The sequence below is a fragment of the Talpa occidentalis genome, unplaced genomic scaffold (assembly GCF_014898055.3).
Source record: "Talpa occidentalis isolate TD23 unplaced genomic scaffold, MPIMG_talOcc4v2.1 talOcc4.5, whole genome shotgun sequence".
Classification (NCBI taxonomy): Eukaryota; Metazoa; Chordata; class Mammalia; order Eulipotyphla; family Talpidae; genus Talpa; species Talpa occidentalis.
The window spans coordinates 44,336,890-44,363,282 of record NW_023604861.1 but is presented as its reverse complement, the minus strand read 5'-3'; the positions used below and the strand labels follow the sequence as shown (position 1 = coordinate 44,363,282).

The window sequence follows — 26,393 nt, the reverse complement described above, 5'->3', positions numbered from 1 at the left end:
ACTCTCCTACATATCAAAATTGGTAACCAGAATCATTAATAGGTATGGGGATTTCTAACCTCCCCAAATATTCTAGTTCTCCATAGCTGCCACAGAAACCTCATAAAGTGGCCAGGCCAAAAGAAATCATGTGTCTTAGTGGTGATCTCTGTGGGCAGATGACAGAAGAGTGGAGGGTGACCCAATGCTTTGCACTCAGTGCAGCAGTGCAGCATTGGTACAAAACTGAGTCCCAAGAATGATTGAGGTTGAATTTCCTACCAGTCCATTGCATGGGCGCATCAGAATGAAGATTAAATTAATGTATAGAAAATAATAAGATATTAATTCTTGCACACCTCATTTTGGAGCCTGTGATGAGTGTCTGCTACACCCTTTGTGTGAGTTCACTGAAATCAATAATGCTATGCAAATATTGTACAAATAAAATGTGACTTTAAGTGACAGCACGTCCTAACTTAGAAAAATGTTTTATATGCTGTTTAATGTCCTTAATCAGTGAGTTTTCAAAATGCAGAGTTATTGTGTAACCCCTTTCCAGTTAAGCAAAACAGCCTGACTATATAACATATCATCTTTTACCCTTTTTTCACAAAACAACTTATACTGAAGTTTAAATTTTGGTGAAACGTAATGCTGTTAATTTTGTACTTAATACCAAGCTAATAAATAATCTTGCAGCCACAGAAAAGCAAGCACAGTAAGTAAAACATTGAAGACAAATGAAGAAAAGGCAAATAGGGTTCCACATTATTTATACCTAAGGATTGTGACCCAATCAAATACATAAATTACAGATTTCCCAGAGATACAGGAAGGAGTGTTCAGGAGTGCTGGCTTGTACTCCTGAATACTGGTAGTCTCAGGGAAGGATGTGAGCATACAGAACACAATGATCCGAACCTTACAGCCAGCAGTACTCAGAAATGGTCTTTCTTAGATTCTTCTCATTTTTTGATTTCAGCAGTGTTATAAGAACGAACTAGTTCTTCTTGAGTCATTTTGGTGCCTTCTATTTGAGAAAATGCATATCCATCTGAAAGAGCCAAACACAAGGGAATCTGTTAAAAACAGTAATGCACATGAACATTCTGCTAACAGGAAGTGAGACCTATGCCAGAGTGGGACTTACTGACATTGGCCAGGCCAGTGACTGAAGTGGGGAAAGTGGTCAGGTCTATGAAAACATGGTAGTCAAGTGGTTTGTAAGAGAACCGTTTAAGCATCCCCATTCTGAGGCCAAAATTGATCAGGGGGTAACAGAATATCAGTGTCTAATTTTTTTAATTCCCCCAGGGAGTCTGAAGTGTCACTATGTTCTGAGTGAGAATTTCCTGGAGGAGGCAGGCCTGAAGAGGCATCATGAAGCTCAGGGCTGTTTATATGAGATTGTGGCTGAGGCTGGACTGAGCAGCTCAAACAGTGGCCTCTGGGTCCTTGATCTCATTTTCTATCATATTTTAAGAGGAGGGGATATGGAAATGTCTGAATTGTGAATCTTGAAACTGGAACCAAGAAGAGTAGTCTATGAAGCTGAAAACATGCTGGGGGATTGCATTCAATGCTGATGTTAAATTTGGTGAAGAATCCATAATTGTAATATTTTAATTGTTTAACTATTTTAAAATGAGGTTGATTAATATAGGCTTACTCAAGTTCAAATGAACAATAAGGTCACTGGTAGGAATTCCTGGGTAATTAATTAATCAGAACTCTATCCCCGAGAGAATTAGTCATATAATCATTTCTGAAAGTAGTGCTGATACTCACCAGGCAATATAGAGGACTTACAAGTATTTTCATATTCTCTAACTCTTGACCTTGACAGGTTAGACAAAAGAGCAATCACACACTTGAATGACATATTCGGATTAAAATACGACACAGAGCCAGGCAACTGCTGTTTCCTAAAACTTTCAGTGACAACCTTCGGGGGAAAGGCAGAGTGTATGGGGAGTAGCTCTCATTCCCAACAGATACCAGTGTTACTTTATTTTTATTATCCTTTTTGTTTGGCTTTTTTCCTTTCCCACTATAAAATTCTACACTCACAGCGTCAAAGTCTTTCATCTAGGGACTTTTTTGGATGAATCTCAGATGGAAGAAGGGGGGAATATAAAACAACTTTTAAGTTTTCATGCCCACCTTGGGGTTAGTTAACTTTATACCAGAAAAAAAAAAGGGTATGCAAGTTTTCTTTGGATAAAAATTATTTGCATTGACCAGGACTTCGGTGGGCTTCCCAGGGACCTAAGACCATGGCCAGCAATTTCTACCTGTGCTGCTATGTACTGCACAAGGGCAAGTTTAGACATGAGTTTCTGGAGTTCTAGTTTCTACCGGATGAAAAGCTTAGATATACCAACAACAGCAATTATAAAAATGATGTCATGGGCAGAAAGAGGCTATGTGCACAAGAATGTAATGGAAGAATTGAGAATTATTGATGACAGTGAAATTGCAAAAGGTGATGATTTTTTGTGGCCTCCCTGAGGAGATATGGTGAATGCAGGGTTGGCCAACAGGAGCTTGAATTGCAACTGGATATGAACACGTTTCTTTCACTGCATCAAAAATTGTTTCTCTTATTGATGTAAATCAGTCAAAGGACGCTAAAAACCTTCCTGTATATTACTGTTTGGTACAGGACCTGAAATGCTTAGTTTTAAATCTTATTGGAATACCTTTCAAGATTAAACTGATCTAAATTATATGTGTTTTTGAAGTTGTTTTTATATTTAACTGATAGTTATGGAAGATATGGGAGGGTTTGTCATTTCAGTTATTGGGGTTTTTATGAATGTGAAGCAAACAATTTTTTTTGTATGGAAACTGAAAATAAGAAAATACATAAACAGGCTTATGGCTATCTTCACTTACGTCCAAATGAGTTGCACAGCCACCCCACATATTAAATTCTGTAAATAAAAGCTACTTTTCACTGAAATTTTACTTCAAAAAGATGTACCAAAGCCTGAAGAAAAACTACCTTTTACCTTTAAAATAGTATGTTTGGAATATGCTACAGGATATTGAAAACATGAAAATTTTACATGTGAGGATCTTATCATGGAGGAGTAGGAGATCAGAAACTGCATTTGCTTTAGACCAAACTCTCTAATTTCACAAATGTAACTCAGCTTTCTTTCCCTATGAGAATTATCTACTTTAAAAAAAATAGTTTCCATTTTAAAAAATATTGTGGTAAAAATACATGCAACATAAAGTTTACCTTTTTAAAGAATATTAATTGCCCAGGTCAGTAGCAGTGGCTATACTGACCATGTTGCAACCCTCGCCACCATCAATCTTCAGCCCTCTTCATCTTCCCAATCAGAAACTCCGTTACCATTAAGCTCTAACTCTTCTTCCCCTTCCCAGCCCCTGGCAACTATTTTACACTCTGTTTCTCTGAATTTGACACTCTGGGTACCTCTTGTATGTGAAATCACACAGCACTTGTCTTTTTGTGTCAGCCTTATTTCACTTAGCACATGGTCTTCAAGGAGACTGAACTAGCTTTTAGAGACTCATGCTTTCTGTGACTCGATGCCATCTTAGTGTTGGGGTCCACTTTACAGTACTCTACTTACGTGGGGCACTAGTATCAACAGAACTGTTGTGGAAGAAGACCCCGCAGTTCTGGGACATTAGGGTATTTTTTGCCTCCACCCTAAGAGTAAATCAAACACAGACTGACTTTAGTTCATTGGAACAGCTTTCAGAAGAATTTACTGGAAAAAATCAAGGTGCAAGGCGAAGTAGAATATCTTCCTCACATTTTGCAAACTGTTCATGTATTTATAGTAAAATGAATATTATCTAGACACTCTCAGCAAGATGCTTCTTCTGAAATAGCATTTTGTCATAGTATTTTTTTAAACAGCTCTCTGTTATTTTCTATAGAGTTGAACTGAACAGTGTCCTGTCAGCTCTCTGGCTTCCCAGAGCACCTTAGAGATCTTGTGGTGTGTATTTTTAAAATATTTGTTCCAACTTCTTTTCCTAATGGCACAGATATACTACACTGGTTCAAGACTCTCGATAATATATGTCAGGAAAGGTCAACTCTAGGCATGAGAGAGAACTTCTCCAGATCCCATTGGAAATCCAAGCACAAGTACTTTTTTATTATTAATTTAATAATTTAATTATTAAAAGGTTGTGATTAAAGATGACTAAAGTGTATATACAATAAAAACTTTTTAAAATCAGCACTATAAAAAAATAATAGCAATCCTGCCTTTGATTGCAGGGAGCTACCTGGCTACTCTATTTACTGTTTACAATACTTTCTTAATTCAAATAATTTTCAAGGCTTGATGTCTTGGTATTTGACTCTTCACTTGAGATCCCAAGGTTTTGGGTGCTTGATGTGGAGCATGAGGCCCTCCCTGCCTCAGGGAGAAGCTCTGACTTTGTGAGATGCCTCCTGGTTGTGGTCGCACACCAGGAATGGAGCTTTTGGCAAGACTGTATGTCTCTGTCCCTTTGTCTGCTACCCTTCTCCATGTGGCCCCTTTATTTAAATTGCTCAGCTTATTTTCAGAGGGAAATGTTTCATATGTTGCTGTAGATTCAGTGTGTCCACAGGAAGAGGTGAGTTGAGGATCTCAAAGTCCATTATCTTGGACCAGCCCCGCATATGTTTTTTTTATTGCATTGGTTATTGAGGAGCATGTTTTAAATCTTCACATATTTATGGTTTTTTCCAGTTTTCCCCTTTAATTGATTTCTAGCTTCATATCTTTGGGGTCATAAAAGATGCTTGATGAGATTTTAATCTTTTTAGATTTACAAAGACTTGTTTTGTGGTCTAACCTATGATCTGTTTTGGAAAATGTTCCATGTGTGCTTGAGAAGAATGTATATTCTGGTAGTGTTGGGTGCAGTGGGGCTTTACCTCTATGTGATGACCTGCTCTTATTTTGCTGCTTTCAAGATTATCTTCGTTTTGAGTGTTGTGTCAGGTATCAGGGTGAAGTCTTCTTTGGATTTTACGTCATCAGGTACCTTTTAACTTCATATGCCTGGATATCTGGACATGTATATTTTATTTTCTCTTCAATAAGTACTTAGAAATGGAGATGTTGGATCACACAACATAAGTTTATTTAAAGTATTAGAAATGAGTCAGTTATTCAGGGGGATTGTGCAAGAGTTCTAGGTGCTTTATATGATCACGAATACTTGCTGCTATGAGTATCAAGTACTCTGTAGGTGCCAAATACATGGGCATTGATTAATTACCCCATTCATTTACTTTATATTTGTTTGTACTTACAGCTTTGCTGCTCCCTCAATCTATTAAAATGTGCCTTTTGCCCTCTTTTCCCAGGCCACATCAGCATTGGTTTGGACCCTTTTCTCCATGCTTATGAAAGTACTCAAAATGTAGCAGGCATACATTATACTTTAAAGAGTCATTCTTTGCCTTATAATTCCTATATAAATATCCCAGATTCAACGAGAGTCCACTCAGAACTTCAAGACATGCTGAGACCACGTGGAAACCCCTAGAATAAAAATGTTACTGAGGCTCAAGGAACTCAAGATAATGCCCAGGTATGTCAGAAAATTGGAAGTTATCTACTTCTGGAAATAATTTGGGTGTGGAGATCGAAAATATTGACAACCATTTGATTCCTATAAACCTCTGACATTCCTGGCATTTAGCCTGATCTTCTTTAAGGCCATCAAATAAGGACTAATGGGAATGAGGCAGCAACTGCAAGAGCAAACATTTTTTATCTTCCCAGGCAGCAGCAGAAGGGGAACAATTCAAATCTTAAACAGACCCTGTTCCTTTCTTCTGCAATACAACTCCCTCTCCTCCCATATCCACTGTTTCATCTGGATGGGTGCAGGCGAGAGAGAGAGAACTGCTTTAGCCTCCATGTCCAAATCTTTATGCAAAAATTTGCGTGGGAAAGAACAGAAATTTGCAGATTCTCTGACCCATAGTAGATAAATGTTGCTGTTTCAACCACCAGAGGTAAAAATAAAGTTAGTGTGCATAAGCTTAATGCACCTTAGTTTTAGAATGTTAGCAAGGGATCCTGTGAAAAAGACAAAAAGCTTTCCTTAAAAATATGTTAGGTGAAAATGCCCAAAAGTAGATGACTGGATCAAGAAGATGTGGTACATATATACCATGGAATATTACTCAGCATTCAAAAAAGATAAACACATGCAATTTGCAGCAACATGGATGGCGTTGGAAGGGATCATGCTCAGCGAAATAAGCCAAAAAGAAAAAGAAAAATACCGGATGGTCTCACTCATAGCAGGAATCTAGAAAACTTAAATAAGGGACCAGGAAAATGAATATAAGAAAGTGAAAATCAAAATCAACAAAAAACTATGAACCAGAGACACTTTTTGGGGGGTGGGGGGCGGGAGGGGAAGGATTGGGGTCAGAATGGGGCGTTTGCAATTGTATGGGGGAATATAAAAATAAAATTTAAGATTAAAAAAAAAAATATGTTAGGTGAAATGGAAACATACCTTTTCAAAATGAGGCATTTCCAAAAGTATTTTGGTAACTGACATTAGAAAAGAAATCCCTAAGATGTCTCAAGCTGGTTGAATATATGTGCATATGTATGTTTGTATGTACGCACATATGTGTATATATGCCAGTGTGCACGTGTTGTGTCTGTGAAGGGACAGAGTGTGTAGGGCACTGTAGGCCATTGAAGGAATGTTGCTCTGAGTGAGGGGGAGGTAATGGGAATTAGCAGAGAGTGATATGATCCAATTTACTTTGTTCAAGCCTCCTTTCTCTGGCTGTGTGGGGAAGGGTGGAAACAGGAGACAAATAATAGAGACTGCAACAGAGCAAGGCAATAGTGATTGTGATTATTTCTCTAATTCTCAGTTTGCTTTGAAGTAGGCATAACAGGATTTTTAAAAACATGATTTTTTAGGTGTTAACCGGAGGGAGAGAGTAGAAATGAGGATGACTTAAAGGTTTTGACCTGAGAAACTAAAGGAATGAAGTTGCCATCTGAGAGTAAGATCACTGGGGAATTGGCATGGCAAAATAGGCAGCTGCACTGTTCACTGTTGTGCATTCAAAGTTCAAGATGCCTGTTTGATATGCTCTTAATAAACTTAGGAAATCATGGAGGATATGGAAATGTCTGGAAGGGAAATGTGGGAAGAAGAACAGGAATAATGGGTCCTTAAAAAAAATCAGAATAAAGTCTCACCTCCGTCTGACCGTTCTAGGAACATCAGTTTCTTGAACTCGGCTGCTTTCCATCTTTCGAACCTGCTCTAGTAAACTTCTGTTGATGGTATTTTTAATCCTGTATCACATGAGAAAGATAGAAAGAATGTAACACATGAACGTTACACACTTTAAGTATTTGATTTCTTCCTTCTTAGATGATGGTTGGACATTCCTTGGTTACAAGCAGTATGGCGGCATGCAGTGCAGTGTTTCTAGTCTCCACTAGATACCCAGACTCTGCATTCCTGGTAGCTGAGAAACATTGCCAGAGAGATGCAGCAATGATAAGCCTTAGCTGTCAGCCACTGTAAACACTGCTGACTTTCTGCAAAGCCAAAAGCTCTCCCTGGGTGTGTGTCTAGGCTATAGAGCACCTAACTCTGGAGGAGTCAATTTGCTCAGCTCCCAGCTAGACAAGTATTTGAAGATTTATGGAACTGAAACAGGTTGAAAAGTTTTTTTCTACTAGGGTCATTTCTTTCAGAATCTTGATGTGTAAATTCTCATTGAGGTGTGATACCTCCAGGCCTTACTTAGACCTAGGGCTAGTTGTGTCATTTATAGCAATTATGGTGGCGGTGACTCAGTAGTTCATATATCAAGAGATACTAGCTCTTGACCTCAAACATACAAGGTGGCCCAGACAACTGCTCTCTTTCTGTGGCAAGCAGTTTTCACTGGGATGCACATATATATTCGGCAATTTGTCACACATCTACTCATGCATTCCTTAAATTTCTTTCTGGAATCACATTTGGATGCCAAAGCAAACACAGACAGTGTCTCTACTTTTATTAAGCTTCCAAGATAAAAGGAGAGAAGCTAGATGTCAGACAAGTGACATTACTTGTCCATTACTCCACTGGTAATGTCAGATGAGAACAGGTATGATGGAAGAAGATCCACATGGCACCGTGATGGCATGAGGTGGAGGTACAAGCTTCCCAAGGGCATCAGCAAAGCTCCCCTGAGGAAGTGGAGTTTGAGCTGGGGTAATGGAGAGTAGGCAGTAACTAGAGGAGAGTGGGACAGAGCATTCCATCCAGAGGAAACCCTATATACGAAAGCCCTGTGGAGGGAGAAGTGTAGTTAGCATCTCCTGAGAGACACAGGAGATGGGTCTTTATTTCCCAACAGCCGTCCCTTATATCCTCTTCTCTTCTGCCTTCCTCCTCACTCTTACCTTCAGAGTTCTCACTATGTTTATTGATGTTCACCAGCTGTAGAAAGTATTTTATGTTATACAATTGCCTGCTATATAAAGGTCCTGTGTTTTTTTTTAATCACTATTACTTGCTTTACTATTCAAAATTCTCTTAAACTGCCATTTTGTTGAAAATGGCTGCATTTCATCCTTTCTTATGACTGAATAGTATTCCATAGTGTGAATATACTGCATTTTCTTGATCCAGTTGTCTACAACTAGACATTTAGGCTGCTTTCATATCCTAACTATTGTAAATAATGCTACTATGAACATTGTGGAACATGCTTTGTGTTTCTGTGTTGATGGTTTCATATTCTTTGGATAGAAGCCAAAGAATGGATTGCTGTGTCATACAATATTTCCATTATTAAGTGAAATCCTATTTGTTTTCCATAATGGTGGCACAGGCTTACACCAGTGGATGTAATAGGGTTCCTCTTTCTCCACATCCTCTCCAGCAGTTATTGGAAGTCTTTTTAATATGTGCCACCCTCATGGGCATGAGATGGTAACTCATTGTGGATTTAACATGCATCTCTTATTGGAAGTGATGATGAGCATCTTTTCATAAGTCTGTTGGCCTCCGTTAGTCTTCTGAATATCCTCTTTGGTGAGTTACCTGTTCACATCTGTTGCCCAATTATTAATTGGGTTCTTCATTATGTATCTTGATTATTAATCTCTTGTCAGTTATATGTTGAATAACTATTTCTACCATTAAATAAGGTGTTTTCTAAACTTGCTTTTTCATTCACTGTATAAAAACATTTTTAACTTCAAGAACTTCAAGTAATCCCAACAATTTACTTTTGTTTTTATTTTCCTTGCCATAAGGGTTGAATCACCAGAAACATCTTTATCTTTGATATCATAAAATATATCAATGTTTTCGTTTAAATATTTCATGTATATTGGTGCAGCTCTTAAATGTAAATCTTTAATCCACTTGGAGTGTATTTTTATATATGGAGTTAGTGAGTAACCCAACTTTATTCTTTTATATGTGACTTTCCAGTTTTCCCAGCACTAGTTATGAAATAGACTATCCTTTATTGTATAGCTGCTTTATCGTACATTAGATGCTGATATATATGCAGATTTTTTTCTGGGATTTTGATTATATTCCATTTATCCAGGTATCTATTTTTGTGTCAATACCATATTGTTTTTAGTACTGTTATTGTATAGTAAAGTTTGAAGTGGAGTAACATACCTCCATTTCTCTCCTTGTTTTCAGGGCTGCTTTTGTAACTTGTGTCCTTTTAAGGTTCCATGTAAATTTCAATATTCTTTTTCAAATTTCTTTGAAAAATATTGGTGATATTTTTGATGCAGATCATGTGAAATTTATCATTTAAGGCAGGATAGTAGTTTTGATTGTATTAATTCTCCCCATCCATGAATGCCTTAGGTCTCTAAGTCCTTTAATAACATCCTATAGTTCTTTTTTTTTATAGTTATTTTATATATTTATTTTTTTAAAATAAATTTTATTTTTATATTCCCCATACAATTGCAATCCCCTTATTTTGACCCCCCAATCCCTCCCCTCCCCACCCGCTACCACCCATAGAGTGTCTCTGGTTCATAGTTGTTTGTTGATTTTGATTTTCACTTTCTTGCAGTTATTCATTTTCCTGGTCCCTTATTTAAGTTTTCTAGATTCCTGCTATGAGTGAGACCATCCGGTATTTTTCTTTTTCTTTCTGGCTTATTTCGCTGAGCATGATCCCTTCCAGCGCCATCCATGTTGCTGCAAATTGCATCTGTTTATCTTTTTTGAATGCTGACTAATATTCCATGGTGTATATGTACCACATCTTCTTGATCCAGTCATCTATTTTTGGGCATTTGGGTTGTTTCCAAAGCTTAGCTATTGCAAATAGTGCTGCTATAAACATAGGGGTGCAGGTGCTCTTTGGAATTGATGTTTCTGTGTCCTTTGGGTAAATACCTAGGAGTGGAATTGCTGGATCATATGGAAGCTCTATGTTTAGTAGGTCCAGAAATCTCCACACAGCTCTCCATAGTGGTTGGACCAGTTTGCACACCCACCAACAGTGCAGGAGAGTTCCTTTTTCTCCACACCCTCGCCAACATTTGTTGTTGCTAGTTTTTTTAATATGTGCCATTCTCACTGGTGTAAGATGGTATCTCATGGTAGTTTTAATTTGCATTTCCCTGATTACAAGTGATGTTGAACGTTTTTTCATATGCCTGTTGGCCATTTGCATTTCCTCTTCAGAGAAGTTTCTTTTTAGTTCTTCTGCCCATTTTTTGACTGGATTATTTTCTTTGTTTTTGTTGAGTCTCATCAGCTCTTTGCAGATTTTTGTGATCGGTCCTTTATCATTAGTGTTGTGTGCAAAAATGTTCTCCCAGTTGGTGGGGTTTCTCTTTGTTTTTGTTATTGTCTCTTTTGCTGTGCAGAAGCTCTTTAATTTGATGTAGTCCCAGCTGTTTATCTTTGCCTTCACTATCACTGCTTTGGGTGATGTGTCTGTAAAGATGTCTTTGATGTGCATATCACGTAGTATTTCGCCTATATTTCCTTCTATGTATTTTATGGTTTCTGGTCTTATGTCTAGTTCTTTAATCCATTTTGAGTTGATTTTTGTGTATGGTGTGAGGTAGTGGTCAAGCTTATTCTTTTGCATGTAGCGACCCAGTTTTCCCAGCACCATTTATTGAACAAACTTTCTTTGCTCCAATGCATAGTCTTTGCTCCTTTTTCAAAGATTAGTTGACCATAAATCTGTGGGTTTATTTCTGGATTTTCTATTTGATTCCATTGGTCTGTGTGTCTGTTCTTGTTCCAATACCATGCAGTTTTGATGATTATGGCTTTGTAGTATAGTTTGAAATCTGGGAGTGTGATGCCTCCATTCCCTTCTTTTTTTTCAGGAGAGCTTTGGCATTTGGGGTTTTTGGTGATTCCATATGAATTTCATCAATAATTGTTCTATTTCTTTGAAGAATGACATTGAAATTTTTATTGGAATAGCATTGAATCTGTATATTGCTTTTGGTAGGATGGCCATTTTAATAAAGTTTATTCTTCCAATCCATGAGCAGGGGATGTCTTTCCATTTCTTTGTGTCTTCTTCTATTTCTTTTAACAGTGTTTTATAGTTTTCTTTGTATAGGTCCTTTACCTCTTTTGTTAGATTTATTCCCAAGTATTTGATTTTTTTTTGTTTCAATAATAAAAGGGATGTTTTTTTTTAATTTCTTCTTCTTCAGATTTATTGTTTGTGTATAGGAAGGCTACTGACTTTTGCGTGTTGATTTTGTATCCTGCCACTTTACTGAACTGATTGATGAGTTGAATTAGTTTTTCTGTGGAGTTTTTGGGGTTCTCTATGTATATTATCATATCATCTGCAAGTAGAGATAGTTTGACTTCTTCTTTTCCTATTTGGATTCCTTGTATGTCTTTCTCTTGTCTTATTGCTCTGGCTAGGACTTCCAGTATTATATTGAAAAGCAGTGGTGAGAGTCGACATCTTTGTCTTGTTCCAGATCTTAATGGAAATGCTTTCAACTTTTCACCATTGAGAATGATACTGGCTGTTGGCTTGTCATAGATGGCCTTTATGATGTTGAGGTATGTTCCTTATATCCCAAGAATTTCAAGGGCTTTTATCATGAATGGGTGTTGCACTTTGTTTATCGCTTTCTCAGCATCTATTGATATTATCATATGGTTTTTATATTTCTTTTTGTTGATGTGTTGGATAATGTTGATTGATTTTCAGATGTTGAACCATCCTTGTGTCCCTGGCATGAATCCTCCTTGATCGTGGTGAATTATCTTATGGATACATTGTTGGATTCTGATAGCTAAAATTTTGTTGAGGATTTTTGCATTAGTGTTCATTAGGGAGATTGGCCTGTAGTTTTCCTTTTTTGTGTTGTGCTTGTTCAGTTTTGGTCTTAGTGTAATGTTGGCTTCATAGAACGTGTTTGGTATTGTCCCTTCCTTCTCAATTTTTTTGAAAGAGTTTGTGAAGGATAGGCACTAATTCGTCTCTGAATGTTTGGTAGAATTCATTTGTAATTCCATCAGGCCCTGGGCTTTTGTTTTTGGGTAGGTTTTTGATTACCACTTCAATTTCGCTGCTTGTAATTGGTCTGTTTAGGTGTTCTATTTCTTCTTTATCTAGCTTTGGGTGATTGTAGAGTTGTAGGAATTTGTCCATCTCCTCTAGATTGTTGAACTTGTTTCCATATAACTCTTCATAGTAGTTATTGATTATTCTTTTGATTTCTGCTGTGTCCGTTGTGACTTCTCCTCTTTCATTTATGATCCTGTTTATTTGTGCTTTCTCCCTTTTTTCCTTTGTGAGCCTGGCTAGGGGTTTGTCTATTTTATTGATTTTTTTGAAGAACCAGCTCTTGGTTTCATTGATCTTTTGGATTGTTTTTTTAGTTTCGATTTCATTTATTTCTGCTTTGGTTTTTATTATTTCCTTTCTTCTACTGGTTTTGGGGTTTTCTTGTTGTTCTATTTCTAGATCTTTGAGCTTCGAGATTAGGTTGTTTCTTTGAGTTCTTTCCTGTTTCTTGATGTGAGCCTCTATTGCTATATATTTTCCTCTTATTACTGCTTTTGCTGCATCCCATACCTTTAGGAAATTGGTGTCCTCCTTGTCATTCAATTGAAAGAATTTTTTAATTTCTTGTTTGATCTCCTCATTAGTCCAGTGGTCTTCTAGTAGTGTGGTTTTCAATCTCCATGAGGTAGGAGAATTCCTTACCTTCTTTTTATGGTTTATTTCTAGTTTGATGCCTTCATGGTCAGAAAAGATGGTTGGTATTATTTCAATCTTTGTGTATCTGTTGATATTTGTCTTGTGTCCGAGTATGTGATCGATCCTGGAGAATGATCTGTGTGCACTTGAGAAAAATGTGTACTCCGTTTTTTTGGTGTTTAGTGTTCTATAGATGTCTGTTAAGCCCAAGCGCTCTAGGTCCTTATTTAGAGCTTTAGTGTCTTTACTTATTTTTTGTCTTGTTGATCTGTCCATTGCTGTTAGTGGTGTGTTGAAGTCTCCCACTACGTATGTGTTTTCTCTGATGTCTGTTTTCAGAGATGTCAATAGTTGTCTGATATATTTTGGTGCTCCTTCGTTTGGTGAATATATGTTAATGAGTGTTATTTCTTCCTGAAGTATTGTCCCCTTGATCATAATGTAGTGTCCGTTGGGGTCTCTTTTTACCTTTTTGAGTTTGAAATCTGTTTTATCTGATATAAGTATAGCTGTTCCTGCTTTCTTTTTCATCCATTTGCTTGTAGGATTGTTTTCCATCCTTTAACTTTGAGTCTATTTTTATCTTTTGTAGCTAAATGTGTTTCCTGAAGTCAGCAAAAGGTTGGGTTTTGTTTCTTAATCCAGCCTACGACTCTGTGTCTTTTTATTGAAGAATTTAGTCCATTTACATTTAGGGTTAATATTGATATGTTAGCATCTGTATTTGCCATTGTGTTTGTTCTTCCTTTGATTTTATTTATTCTTTTAATAACTTTTTTTTTTTTGGCCTTCTTTCGTTGTTATTCATCCCTCTGAGGTTCTGGCTTTAGGACTCCTTGTAGTATTTTTTGGAGTGGGGGTTTAGTTGTAATGAAATTCCAGAGTTTCTGTTTGTCTGGGAAGGTCCTTATTCTTTCTTCATAGAGGAAGGAGAGCTTTGCGGGATAGAGTATTCTTGGTTGGCATCTGTTTTCTTGTAGACTGTTGGCTATGTCCCTCCACTCTCTCCTTGCCTGTAGTGTTTCTTTGGAGAAGTCTGATGTCAGCCTGATTGGTTTTCCTTTGTATGTTATCTGTTTCTTCCCTCTTGTCAGCTTCATTATTTTTTCCTTGTCCTGGATTCTTGGGAGCTTTACTATTATGTGTCTTGCTGTATTTTTCCTTTCGTCATGGAAGTTTGGTGTTCTTCTTTCTTCTTGTATATCAATTTTCATCCCCTTCTTCACGTTTGGGAAGTTCTCTTCAATTATCTCCTTGAATATTTTCTCTGTTCCTACATCTCTCTCTTCTCCTTCTGGTATTCCTATAACTCTTATATTTCCTTTCCTCATGGAGTCAGATAATTCCTGAAGTCTTTCTTTGGTCTTTTTCCTTCATACTTCTCTTTCCTTTTCTGTTTTGGTTCTTTTTATTTCTGTGTCTTCAAGAGTGCTTATTCGTTCTTCCATTTCATCTATTTTGCTTTCATTGCTTTTCCCAGAGTTCTTTAGTGCCTCCATTAATTCTTTGATCTCTTGCATTTCTTTTACTTCCCTCTTTAGGGACTCAATTTCATTCTTCTGGTCGTTGATTATTTTTCTGTTATCATTGTTTTCCTTTATGAGTTCTGACATTTTTTTAATCATGGCAATTTGAAGTTCTCTTTCTGGAAGGCTCAGAAGTTCTTCCAAGTTACTGTCGTTGCAATCTGGGGGGTGGTTTTCTTTTTGTGGTGTGCTTTTTTCCTGAGGAGTTGCTAGGTTGCGTGTGGTTCTTCTACTCCCTACTGTCTGTTTTCTAATTTGCCGTATGCATTGGGACACTGTTGCTGGGACTGGCCGGCATCTTAGGTGAACTTCTCTCCTCCCCTCTAGCTCCTCCGGGAGCCATCTGTCGGTTTCAAGCAGTCTTTACTGAAGAAAGGTCCCTGTTTTAAAATGGCGATGCGGGGACACACTCCCCTGCGTGCCTGGTCTGCCCCGGCAGTGGGTTCCCGCTCCCCCTCTGGGCTCGGACTGCAGGCCAGAAGGGGCCTGGCATGGGCGAAATTCCCTGCTCCCCTCTGCCTCCTCCGGGAGCCTTCTGCTAGTTTCAGGCAGTCTTTACTGGAGAAATGTCCCCAGTGAAAATGGTGATGCGGACGCACTCCCGGAGTGCCCGGTCTCAGGCACTCTCTTCTGCGCGCCCGGTCTGCCCCGTCCGTGGGAGCCCACTCCCCCTCTGGGCTTGGACTGCTGGTCAGAAGGGGCCTGGTTTGGGGGAATTTTCCAACTCACCACTGGCTCCTCCGGGAGCCTTTTGCCGTTTTCAAGCAGTCTTTTCTGAAGAAAGGTCCCTGTTCTATGGGGTCTTGGTGATTTTTTTTTTCTGGTCGCTAGGTGGCGCCAGAGATCTCTCCTAGTGTCCTTGGGAGCTGTTTTTTTCACCCCGTGGGACGGGGAACAGAGTGGGAGTGGTGGGAAAAGCCTCAACGGCTTTGGGGTGCTGTGTCTGCCTTGTGCCCCACCGTTGTGGGGAACCCATGCCCCAAATTTCATGCCCCGGGTCTCAGTTTCAAAGCCCTCAGGTCCAGGAAGCGGGCTGTAGCCCAGTTCAGTGTCTGCAGAAATGGCTCCTTTTGCACCCCGCTCCCATGCCCGGGCGCCTGGTTTCTGATTACTCAGGGAGGGACATTCACCTCAGTGAGGACCCCCGCAAGCCTAGGTCGCAGACACAGGGACCTGGGCAGCCACGATCCGTGTTTGCTTTTCAAGCTCGCCGCTTTCCCGCACAAGCTTACCGGCTGGCCTGGGCCTTTATGCAGGTCTCCAGAGTCCTTGTTTTTCTCTAATGGTGCCCGGAGCCATTCGCTCACCTCTGCAGCGAATCCCGCAGGGTTCTCCACAGCTCCAGTTCACGGTGTGTGGTGGCTGAAATAATTCCTTTCCATTCACAGTACTGCTTGATGCATAGTTTGTTCTTGTTGGTTGTTTTAGTTTTTTGTTTTTTTCCTCCTTTCTGCTGGTCGGAGAGTGCCAACTTTGTGGGTGGGGGAGGGTAGCAGGGTTCTGAGCTTTCCTCCCTTCTAGTTCTCTTTTATGGCAACTTTCTTCTTCGGGTAGTTTGCTGGAGTCGTCCGTTTATCTTCCATGTCCCAGTTCTCACTGGGACCTGCCGCTTTTCCTCCCTATTAACTTTTTTTTTAATGGGAGATCTTACTCGCAGCATTTCCTCGCCGCCATGTTGGTCCACCTCCAGTTAAGTATAACATCCTGTAGTTCTTATTGTATACTCCTTAGTTAGGTTATTCCAAGGCACTGAATTTTTTTTTGAAGCAGTTATAAATGGAGATAATGCAAGAATAATTAATTCAGAGACACTTGTTTTAAACTCACCCATGTAGAATTTATTCACATCCCAAAGAGCAAAAGTTCCATTTTCTGTTTCTCCTCCCAAGGGAAATTTTTTTTGTATTAGGAAACAAAGTTACTTTCCCCTTCCATGAGGAAAAACGGAATAGCTACTTTAATACTGCATAAATCCCAGATTCAAACTTTTGGGGTTCCTCTCCTAAGATACACCGTTAATACTTGCAGGTGTGTCCACCCAGCACTTGTTGCATCAGCCCAAAAGGGGGAGAAGATTGGGACAAGGGAAACTAGTGTGGCTGTTGTTATAGGTAATTAACGTTATCCTGTCTCTGCCCTGAAACCTTGTGTTTACTTTCAGGATAACATGAATAAATATATAGATTTTTCAAGATTAATCATTACTTTTCCTTTACCTTTCATTGTTAACTTTGATTGATAGCAGAATGAAGGGTTCTTCTAAAGGCTTAATTCTTCCATGTTGGAGTTTAAAAATAATTATCTTGGCTTTGAGATATAGACAAATTAAAGAATTGGACATTGGGAAGCAAAATTATCTTAGAATATGCCCTTATCTGCTTGTTACTTAGAATTTTATAACATTTTAGAGATTTATTGTTTATGTTACATTATATATGCACTAATTCATATTATAAGTGAATTATTTCTAACTTTTAAACATTGTAATTTCATGGATTCTTTGCCTTTAAAATTAGAGATTTCAACTACCATATTTGAAAGCATTTTTTTCTGTTAGATTTAGTAAAACTCCAGATCTTCTAACCTAATGTTAAATTTTTTTTGAAAAACTATACTTGAAAGATTCTTACTCCAAACTTTTTTTTAAAAAAGTGAAGAAAAAAAAGTGAAAAATGTCTTTCTTTGACTATCTCCTTACTATATCTTATTTTACAATTAGATTTTAATTGGTGATCCTCTGGGATCAGGTTTTGACTCCTGCTACATTAATGAAAGTTATATATGTCATACTCTAAAGAGTGTAAAAACTGAACCTCTTGAAACCGTGCAAAGCTTGGGAGATACCATGGTTTGTGGATCTTCAGACATGAGTTTACAATTGCAACAGATGGCTCAGGCTCATGGTATAACAAGGGGGTTTATTAACAAGGGAAATTTGGGGAAAGGAGCTTCTAAAGCCACAGATGGCTGACTTTCCTACCCCAGAAAGTGTCAGCAGTGTCCAGTAGTCCAAAGCAAAGGTTGTTTGTGCAAGATGGCATTGTCCTTTCAATGAGAGCCTAGAGCTGATGGCATGCCAATAGGTGGTTGATGAGGATCTAACTCATGGTGGCAGCTGGAGGTGATCACAGGTAGTGCTACCAAGATGGCCCCTCAGCAACCAGCAACACCTGTGCAGAAGCTGGGCTGGGCAGCACCAGATACCAGGCTAGATGGCATGAAAGGCAACACCACCTGGAGGTAATGTCAGAGGACCAGAAGATGCCAGGCATAAGCCAAAGTCAGACAGCTCTTTTAGAGACACTGGGCATAGGTCAACATGCCAATCAGTAGGCAATATTGGAGGCAGGGCTAGAGGCAGGAGCAGTGTGAGGCTGAAGTTTGATGTGGAGCTCAGATACAAAGGTCTTGGAGGTCTTGGAGGTCTCAAAGGTCTGGTAGTTCTATGAAGATCTGAGTCTGGATTAATCTGTTTCAAGCCCTCTGAAACCTTTTCTTATATTGCCTTTAGGGTACCTTTCTTTCAAATCTGTAAATGATTGGTCCATTTACAATTCCAGCTCCATTTGATTGGTGCCAGTTGAGCTCATATCTGATTGGTCCATTTACAACTCCTGAATGGTCTCAAACCCTTGAATGGCAATGTAGGACCTGATTTGGTCTATTTTCAATTTTAGTGTGGAATTCAAAACTGAAACCCTGGCCTGAATGCCCAAAACCAAACCCAACCTATGTTGAGGTTGGATGATTTCCTGGTGGTAGTGGGCTCTGTAGCAGAGGCAGACATACATAGTGGTGCACTCAGGAGACCCTGTCTCAGAGCCAAGCATGCAGCACATCTTGCTGCTGAGGTGGGCCTCAGTGGAGCTGGAGTCTCACCCAGTAGCCTGAGCATGGACTGCCATGGAGTGGGCACTGTTACTGCCATCAGGGCTGGCTCATAGGCTGTGCACTGAGCTGGGGCCACAGTGTGTTTTCCCACCTACTGAGGTGGGCCTTAGCATAACTGTTCATGCCCAGTGGCACCAGTATCTGGAGGTTAACCTGTTACACTCTTCAAAAAACGTCATGAAACTGGTGGTAGTGGACCTCTCTTTAGAAAATCATGAAGCTATCACATTTCCCTCTTGTGCATTTGATTTTTATCTTTTTCTAAATTGATTACTGGTAAATCTCAAGGGGCAAAAACAGAGGGTATTTATTTCCTTTGAAATTCCCATGACTTTTAATATTCATAAAGCAGCACTTAGTTTAATTTGAGACATATAATTGGAAGAGTAATTAACCATGACAGTATATATTATGGTTACCACTTCATTTTTCAACTTACGTTTTCAATAATACATTTTGAATTAGGCATGCAGTAGGGACTATGAAAAAACCCAGCCAGAAGTGTGGACAAGCCATCACCATAGTGACCTGCATATAAACATAAAGAAAGAATATTTAAATAAGAATCAATTTGTTGATAGAGTACAAAATGTTTTTTTTTTTTACCTTGCCATCCACAAAATCTTGGAGATGTCAAAAAAGTATGAATATATAGCTATAGGAATTTAGAACTACTAAATTAACATAAGTGCATGAACCTTAAATATAGTATTAGCTAATTAAATTTGATAGTATTACCTACAAACAACCAAAGAATGTTTTGATCAAGTATGTTTTATCCCAGCATAAAAATATTCAAAATAATCAATTCTAGTCTTGACTCAAGCCCATTAAAGACGTGAACTAAATGATCTCCCTGCTCCTGTCATCTGCCTCCTTCACCCTGTATCTTCTCCATATGATCCTGCATGGCAGCAGCAAGTCTATATCTAATCAATAATTATTTTAAATAAAGGGGATTAAATTCTCCAATCAAAAGACAGAGAGTGGCTGAATGGATTTTAAAAAAGATCCAACAATGTACTATCTATACAGAACATATTTTGCCTTTAAGGGTACACATAGACTGAAAATGATGAGATGAAAAAAAGATATTATATGCAAATGAGAACCAAAAGGGAGCACAAGTGGCAATACTTATATCAGATAAAATAAACATTAGTCAAATCTTTACAGACACATCACCCAAAGCAGTGATAGTGAAGGCGAAGATAAACAGCTGGGACTACATCAAATTAAAGAGCTTCTGCACAGCAAAAGAGACAATAACAAAAACAAAGAGAAACCCCACCAACTGGGAGAACATTTTTGCACCCAACACTAATGATAAAGGACTGATCACAAAAATCTGCAAAGAGCTGATGAGACTTAACAACAACAAAGAAAAGAATCCAGTCAAAAAATGGGCAGAAGACCTAAAAAGAAACTTCTCTGAAGAGGAAATGCAAATGGCCAACAGGCATATGAAAAAATGTTCAACATCACTTGTCATCAGGGAAATGCAAATCAAAACTACCATGAGATACCATCTTACACCAGTGAGAATGGCACATATTAAAAAAACTAGCAACAACAAATGTTGGCGAGGGTGTGGAGAAAAAGGAACTCTTCTGCACTGTTGGTGGGAGTGCAAACTGGTCCAACCACTGTGGAGAGCTGTGTGGAGATTTCTGGACCTACTAAACACAGAGCTTCCATATGATCCAGCAATTCCACTCCTAGGTATTTACCCAAAGGACACAGAAACATCAATTCCAAAGAACACCTGCACCCCTATGTTTATAGCAGCACTGTTTACAATAGCTAAGCTTTGGAAACAACCCAAATGCCCAAAAATAGATGACTGGATCAAGAAGATGTGGTACATATATACCATGGAATATTACTCAGCATTCAAAAAAGATAAACACATGCAATTTGCAGCAACATGGATGGCACTGGAAGGGATCATGCTCAGCGAAATAAGCCAAAAAGAAAAAGAAAAATACCGGATGGTCTCACTCATAGCAGGAATCTAGAAAACTTAAATAAGGGACCAGGAAAACGAATAACTATAAGAAAGTGAAAATCAAAATCAACAAAAAACTACGAACCAGAGACACTTTTAGGGGGCGGGGGTGGGAGGGGAGGAATTGGGGTCAGAATGGGGGGGCTGCAATTGTATGGGGAATATAAAAATAAAATTTATTATTTAAAAATAAACATTAGTCAAAATTAGTTAAAATTGCTCACAAGAGACAAAGAAGGTCACCATATATATTAAAGGATCAATTCATCAAGAGGATATAAAATTTATTAATTTATTTGCACCTAACTTTGGAGCACTGAAATTTAAACCAAATATTAGCAAGACTGAAGGGAGAAATAAGCAACATTACAATAATAAGTGACTTCAATACTCCACTTTCATTCAGAGAGAAAATCAATAAGGATGTAACTAATATGAATCACACGAAAGTCCAAATGAACCTTACAGACATACGAACATTCCAGCTAACAACACCAGAAAACACATTCTTCTTAAGTGCATACAGAACATTCTATAAGATAGTTCATGTGTTGGGATAAAAGCAAACCTTAACAAACTTAAGAAAATTGAAATCTTATCAATTATTTTTTTCCAGACTCAGTGGTGTTAAAATAGAAATAATAACAGGAGAAAAACTGGAAAAAATAGCAATTAAACAACATAGTCCTATTTTTGTTTTACCTCCTTTGCCATTAGAGTTAAATACTCAAAGGAGTCTCTATACCTAATGTCACTGAAATTATTGCCTGTGTTCTCTTAATTGTATTTATTGTTTCGGATCTTACAGTCAAGTCCTTAATCCATTTTGAGAGCAACTGGTCCCTCAGCTGTAGCAGGTGTGGTTGAGCAAATCACCCACTCATTATCATTTACCATCACCTCCTCTCCAAAAAACGGTGTGCCGATTTGATTCCGGATCAGCCACCACCTTCTCTGCCTTCAGTGCCTCTTCCAGAACCCTCACTCACTCTGCTGCCTCCTCCATGCCCAGTTCACTAACTTTTGGTGCACACATGGGTGTATACCTTGGGTGTACTGCTTTTTCATTTGTTTATTCTGTTATTCGTTTGCTATTCTGTTGTAATCAAAGGGGAGGGAGAAAATGAATGACACATGATATTTATTCAAGCTATAAAAGTGTGTACATCACCTTCACTTTGAAACTCAACTTATGCTTAAAACATTGATAAAAATTATTCTGATTTTGACATTTATGACATCATCTTTCCTATAATAAGGGACAAATCAATTCATTACTATTCCCTTAATATAATTCCTAGTTCACCATGTTTATGAATTAAAACTTATTTTAAAATGTCATTATGTTAACATCTTATCAAGGCATAATTATACAATATTCCATACATATTTAATGTGAACAATTTAATATGTTGCTTTCATTGAATTCATATTGTTCATAATGTTATCCAGTTTCCTCTTTGATTTTTTTCCTTTGGCAAATATATTGTTTTATAGTGTGCCAGTTTATCTCAACTCCAGGGCTCACTCTTAAAACAGTGTGTGTATGAGATGATAGTTTTGAGACCTAGAAGAAGACAAACGGTGGGCTGAAGAATCAAGCAGAAACTTAGTACCCACTCAATGTTGGGGAGACAGAGGCTGGCATTTAAGTCTTACCAAGTTAGAGGCCTTGGTAAATATTCAGTGTATTCTCAGAAAAATTATGCCTTGGAAGTAAATGCTTCAAATTAGAAGAAAATACCACACCTTGGGAATAAGCTCCACAATTGTTATTAAGGGCAAAACAAAGCTTCAAACCAAATCTGACCCCATCAAGGTATTTGGCAAGGTCTTCTGCCTCTTGCCTCTTTTCAAGGATTCTGTCCCACAAGTTCAGGCATTTCAGCAGCCTGGGACTCTGAATTCCACTTCCTCCTCTCAGTACAATCACTTTTGGACTCCTTCCCTTGCACTACAAACAGATACCCTGGGGAAGGAGTTTTGATAAACAAGGAGGGAAAAGGACTTCCTTTCTTTAACGAATCATACCTGCTCTTGATTTCTAGTCAATGGCTTCAAACAATTATTTACTCACATTTTGTTCAGTTTTTAATAGTTGGGTTTTTTTCTTGGCTATTCTAATACCAGCCATTCAGTTGTGGCTGAAATAATAAGTCTTTCACAATTCTTATTTCTGGGACTTTCAGCTGCCCAGGCCTGAAGGTGCACGGATAATCCCCGCTTCTACAAAGAGATGATGAGTGTAAATGGTGTCTTGTGAACAGACCACAGGATTGAACTGAGCTACTCTAGACTTACATTTCTTCATTTGGTAACAAGGCATTTGGGCATTAGGCATTTGGACCAAGCCTACCACAGCTCCTAAAATAATATAAATCAGTGAGCCATTTTGTAAGCAGTATGGGTCTATTACCTACAATAGATATAGAAAAAGTAGAATTTGGAAATATTAAGTATAAAAATCTAAAAAAGATATATTCTCTGTGGTTTAACATAACTGAAACAATGGCTTCCATGTATTTTAAAATATTTTGAAGCTAAAACTTTGGATGCTCTGAGAACTACCTATTCTATTTAGACTTAGTTAATGAAAAGTCTTACTTATCATGCATGCATTATCAAATACAAATAAAATTCAATCATATAGCACAATACATAAAAAATAAAATTAGCTATTTAGATAATTTTAAGTTTTTGAAAGGGTGGTTAATGCAGTTTGAAGTAATGAAATTTTAGATGAATAATACAACTAAAATATCAATGAGAATTTCACTGAATAACCAACTATTTCTAACTGCATTTATTTTTTTTTTTCAAATTATTTTGAAAATAGGTAGCATCAGTTTTTTGTTGTTGTAAATGAACATAAATTTTCATGAGAAAGTAGAGTACACTTACCAATGACAGTAAAACTAACCTGTCATGTCATATCGGAAGCAAGAGGAATGGTGGGCCAAATGAAACAGTAAATTGCAAAAAATGCCAGCCATATTATTATGCTTCCCCAAATTGCTATATGACTAAACTGCAAAAAGAAAAATATCATAGAAACACTTCAATCTTTTCTGTTTAAAATATAACTATCAGTCAACTAACAAAATATATGATGTCCAGGACACCATAGAAAATTATTGGTAATCTTTCAATTTCTTGATAGATTTATTCAATTTCAGGTTCTTTTAAAGAAAAAAAATCTTTGAACAGAAATCATTAAGAAGGATATAAATTTGAACTTATACATGTTCTGTGTGAATTCTGGGACACTCGCATAAGTTGGATTTCTAGACCAAACCAGGAAGACTTTCTGTTTCTATCAACTATGTATGTCATTCTGGTTGAGCTGTTGGCTGGAGCATCACTGTGCAGGTCTAGTTTAGGAACTTGTACCAAACTCTTTAATGCTAAATGTTAAGGAGACAAATCCTCCTGTTGATCTGATCTGTTATTTGTACAGTTTGTGTTAGCAAAGGAATGGTAAGGAAAATGACTAGGAGACTTAGGTTCTAAACTTGGCTCTCTGGGTGCACTGCATGCCCACAGGTCTCAGATTGATCATTTTATCATATTTAGCTAGAAGACATTACTTCTTAAGGTTTCAAGTGTGCTCACCTTACTAGGTACAGCTCATTACTAATCATATCTGAACAACAAAACAGAGAAACCACAATCTGCTATTTCTCAGAGTTTTTTAATGAAAAGTAATTTTTTCACTCTCTTAAAAAAAATAACATCTTTAATGATTCCTCTGATTAAAAGGAACCAGTCTCCTCAAGGCTTTCTCTTGTGATCAACAGATGATGGAGAAGAGAACCAGTTCAAAACTTTCAACTTTTCTAACACTGCAGTGCATTTTCATGTAATTTTTCCCCTGTAGTCAACCTTAATACATTAGCTGTAAAATATTTCTCAAAGCAGTTATGTTACAGGGCAACCCTGATATAAAATGGGTTGCCTGACTGTGGGTCCTCACCTGTGCACTTAAAAGGGACTTACACTGCAGGCACACACAAAAGGTTAACAAAGGTTTATTTACAAAGGAAAGGGAAATGAGGAAATGTACAGCTCAGGTAGAAAAGAGGGAGATAAATTCTTAAATGCGTCCTACCCATTCTGCCGACCTGGAATCCCAAATGGAATCCCGCCAAGACCAAACCTGCCTGGCCAAGAGCACGAGCCAAGTGCCCCAGACCCCACTAACAAGGCTGGTTTTATTTACAAACAGATAAAATGGCTGCTTAACTCTGCCCTTAGGTCTTTGCAACTTCCCTTTGGGGATCATGGGATTTGTAGTTCCCAGGGTCTTGATGGAGTGGGGGTGGCATCCACAAAGCCTATATGGAGTATGCTCAGGACATCCTTTCCCCTAACAGTTACAGTAGCTTGCTACTGTCCTAAGAAAATGGACTCAACAGGCACCACCTTTAAGCCATACAAAATGCCTCTCATTGCATTTCATGTATATGTGAAAAATAAAGGGTCAGATAAAACCAAGCCAAAAATAAACCATCTGACTGTAGAATTGTGACTACCAGAAAAGGAGAGGGAGGGAAGAGAACAAAGTGGGGAGTGAGCTATGATAGTGGGGGACTATGAGTGCTGGGGTGATAGGTGTGGTATGATTATAAATATAAATGCTGTAATCCTATACCTCTGAATCATATACAGTATTACAAACCAATGCAACCTCAATTAAAAAAATGTTACAATTAACTATCATTAAGAATATAGAAGCCTGAGCAATATAATTATCCACCTTAAAATTATTGATATTAATAGTTCTCTGTATTTTACAACTAAATATAAACATTCATTTAAAAAAGTTAGCATGAAGCAACTATCTGGATTGAGGAAATATCTAAATATCCTAACGAATACTCACTTTATTCCAAGACATTGTCTCCAAACCAGCTTTCAGACAAACAGTAACTATCACATACTGTGTGAGGTAAGAGAGCAAAGGGGAAAGAGATTGGAAAAATGATAAAAAATTAGAATCCAAACCCCACCTTCTTGACCCCTTCTCTCCCCCCCTCCCTGACACACATACACTCCCATGTCTGGTGAACTCTCTTGTCATTTGGTTGCTAAATTTTAGTTGTAGGGGAATGAAGTTTTTCAAAAGATGTTCTGGTTTAGAAGTTCATTAACATGATGAATCCATGCTTTTAAGCACTTATATTTACATTTTTTAAAATAGTATGGAAGATTTGATTCTTATTAATAATCTAAGTGACTGATTAAAAAAAAAAACAGTTGAGCAGAGTAGATTGAAATAGCTGAAGAGTATCTTGGCTATTTATGCCCCTTCGCATTCCTATATTCATATTTTAGAAATGACACATCAAGTCTCTAGGGCTTTTAATTGTGATTACAATAAATCCATCTGAAGTGATCTGACTTCTTTGAAGTATTGAGTCTTCTAGCTAATGTTCTTGTATATTTCTTCATATAGATGTTCTTAATGTCTCCAGTAATGTTTTACAATTTTCCTTAGAGATCTTGAATATCATGTATTAGATTTGTTCTTATGTTTCCCATATGTTTGATAGTATTTTTAAAATAGTATTTATTTTTTTAACTTTACAAATATGTGTTTGGTGGTACACTAAATTTAATTGATTCTTAAATATTGATCAGTATCCCAGCAACAGCCAATCTCTTTTTTATTGATTGTAATATTTTATCTGTAGATTTTATTTTGTTTCTATCTTCATACTCCGCATCTATGATTTAAAAACAGATTTTGTCCCTTTCAAAGCTTAGGCTT

The 26,393-nt window shown here is 37.8% G+C and overlaps 1 protein-coding gene and 1 pseudogene across 5 annotated transcripts; one reads left to right on the top strand and one right to left on the bottom strand.

Annotated features, from left to right (window-relative positions):
• Positions 1–752: 752 nt before the first annotated feature.
• Positions 753–25,556, bottom strand: LOC119259685 (phospholipid-transporting ATPase IB-like). 5 transcript variants are annotated; one of them, XM_037528644.1, is made up of 6 exons: positions 25,506–25,556; positions 23,525–23,651; positions 19,055–19,143; positions 7,215–7,313; positions 3,594–3,673; positions 753–1,036 (listed from the first exon to the last, which is right to left on the bottom strand). In XM_037528644.1, exons 3-6 carry the CDS (start codon positions 19,135–19,137, stop codon positions 948–950), a joined length of 351 nt encoding a protein of 116 aa, XP_037384541.1. In that variant the 5' UTR covers positions 19,138–19,143; positions 23,525–23,651; positions 25,506–25,556; the 3' UTR covers positions 753–947. The 5 variants fall into 5 exon arrangements, with proteins under 5 accessions (XP_037384541.1, XP_054557654.1, XP_037384540.1 ...); XM_054701679.1 differs by lacking the exons at positions 23,525–23,651; positions 25,506–25,556 and adding exons at positions 1,771–1,820; positions 22,701–22,803; XM_037528643.1 differs by lacking the exon at positions 23,525–23,651.
• LOC119259684 (protein mago nashi homolog) lies at positions 2,259–2,707 on the top strand (annotated as a pseudogene).
• Positions 25,557–26,393: the final 837 nt, after the last annotated feature.

Bases quoted from the DNA above. Each gene is read 5' to 3' on its own strand.
- LOC119259685 (XM_054701678.1), bottom strand. From the start codon at position 22,757: ATGGCTGGTATTAGAATAGCCAAGAAAAAAACCCAACTATTAAAAACT. The intron at 7,314-19,054 runs GTAAGTTGAAAA...CATGTGATACAG, and splicing joins CAAAATGTATTATTGAAAAC to GATTAAAAATACCATCAACA. The intron at 3,674-7,214 runs GTGAGACTTTAT...ATTTACTCTTAG, and splicing joins CCTAGAACGGTCAGACGGAG to GGTGGAGGCAAAAAATACCC.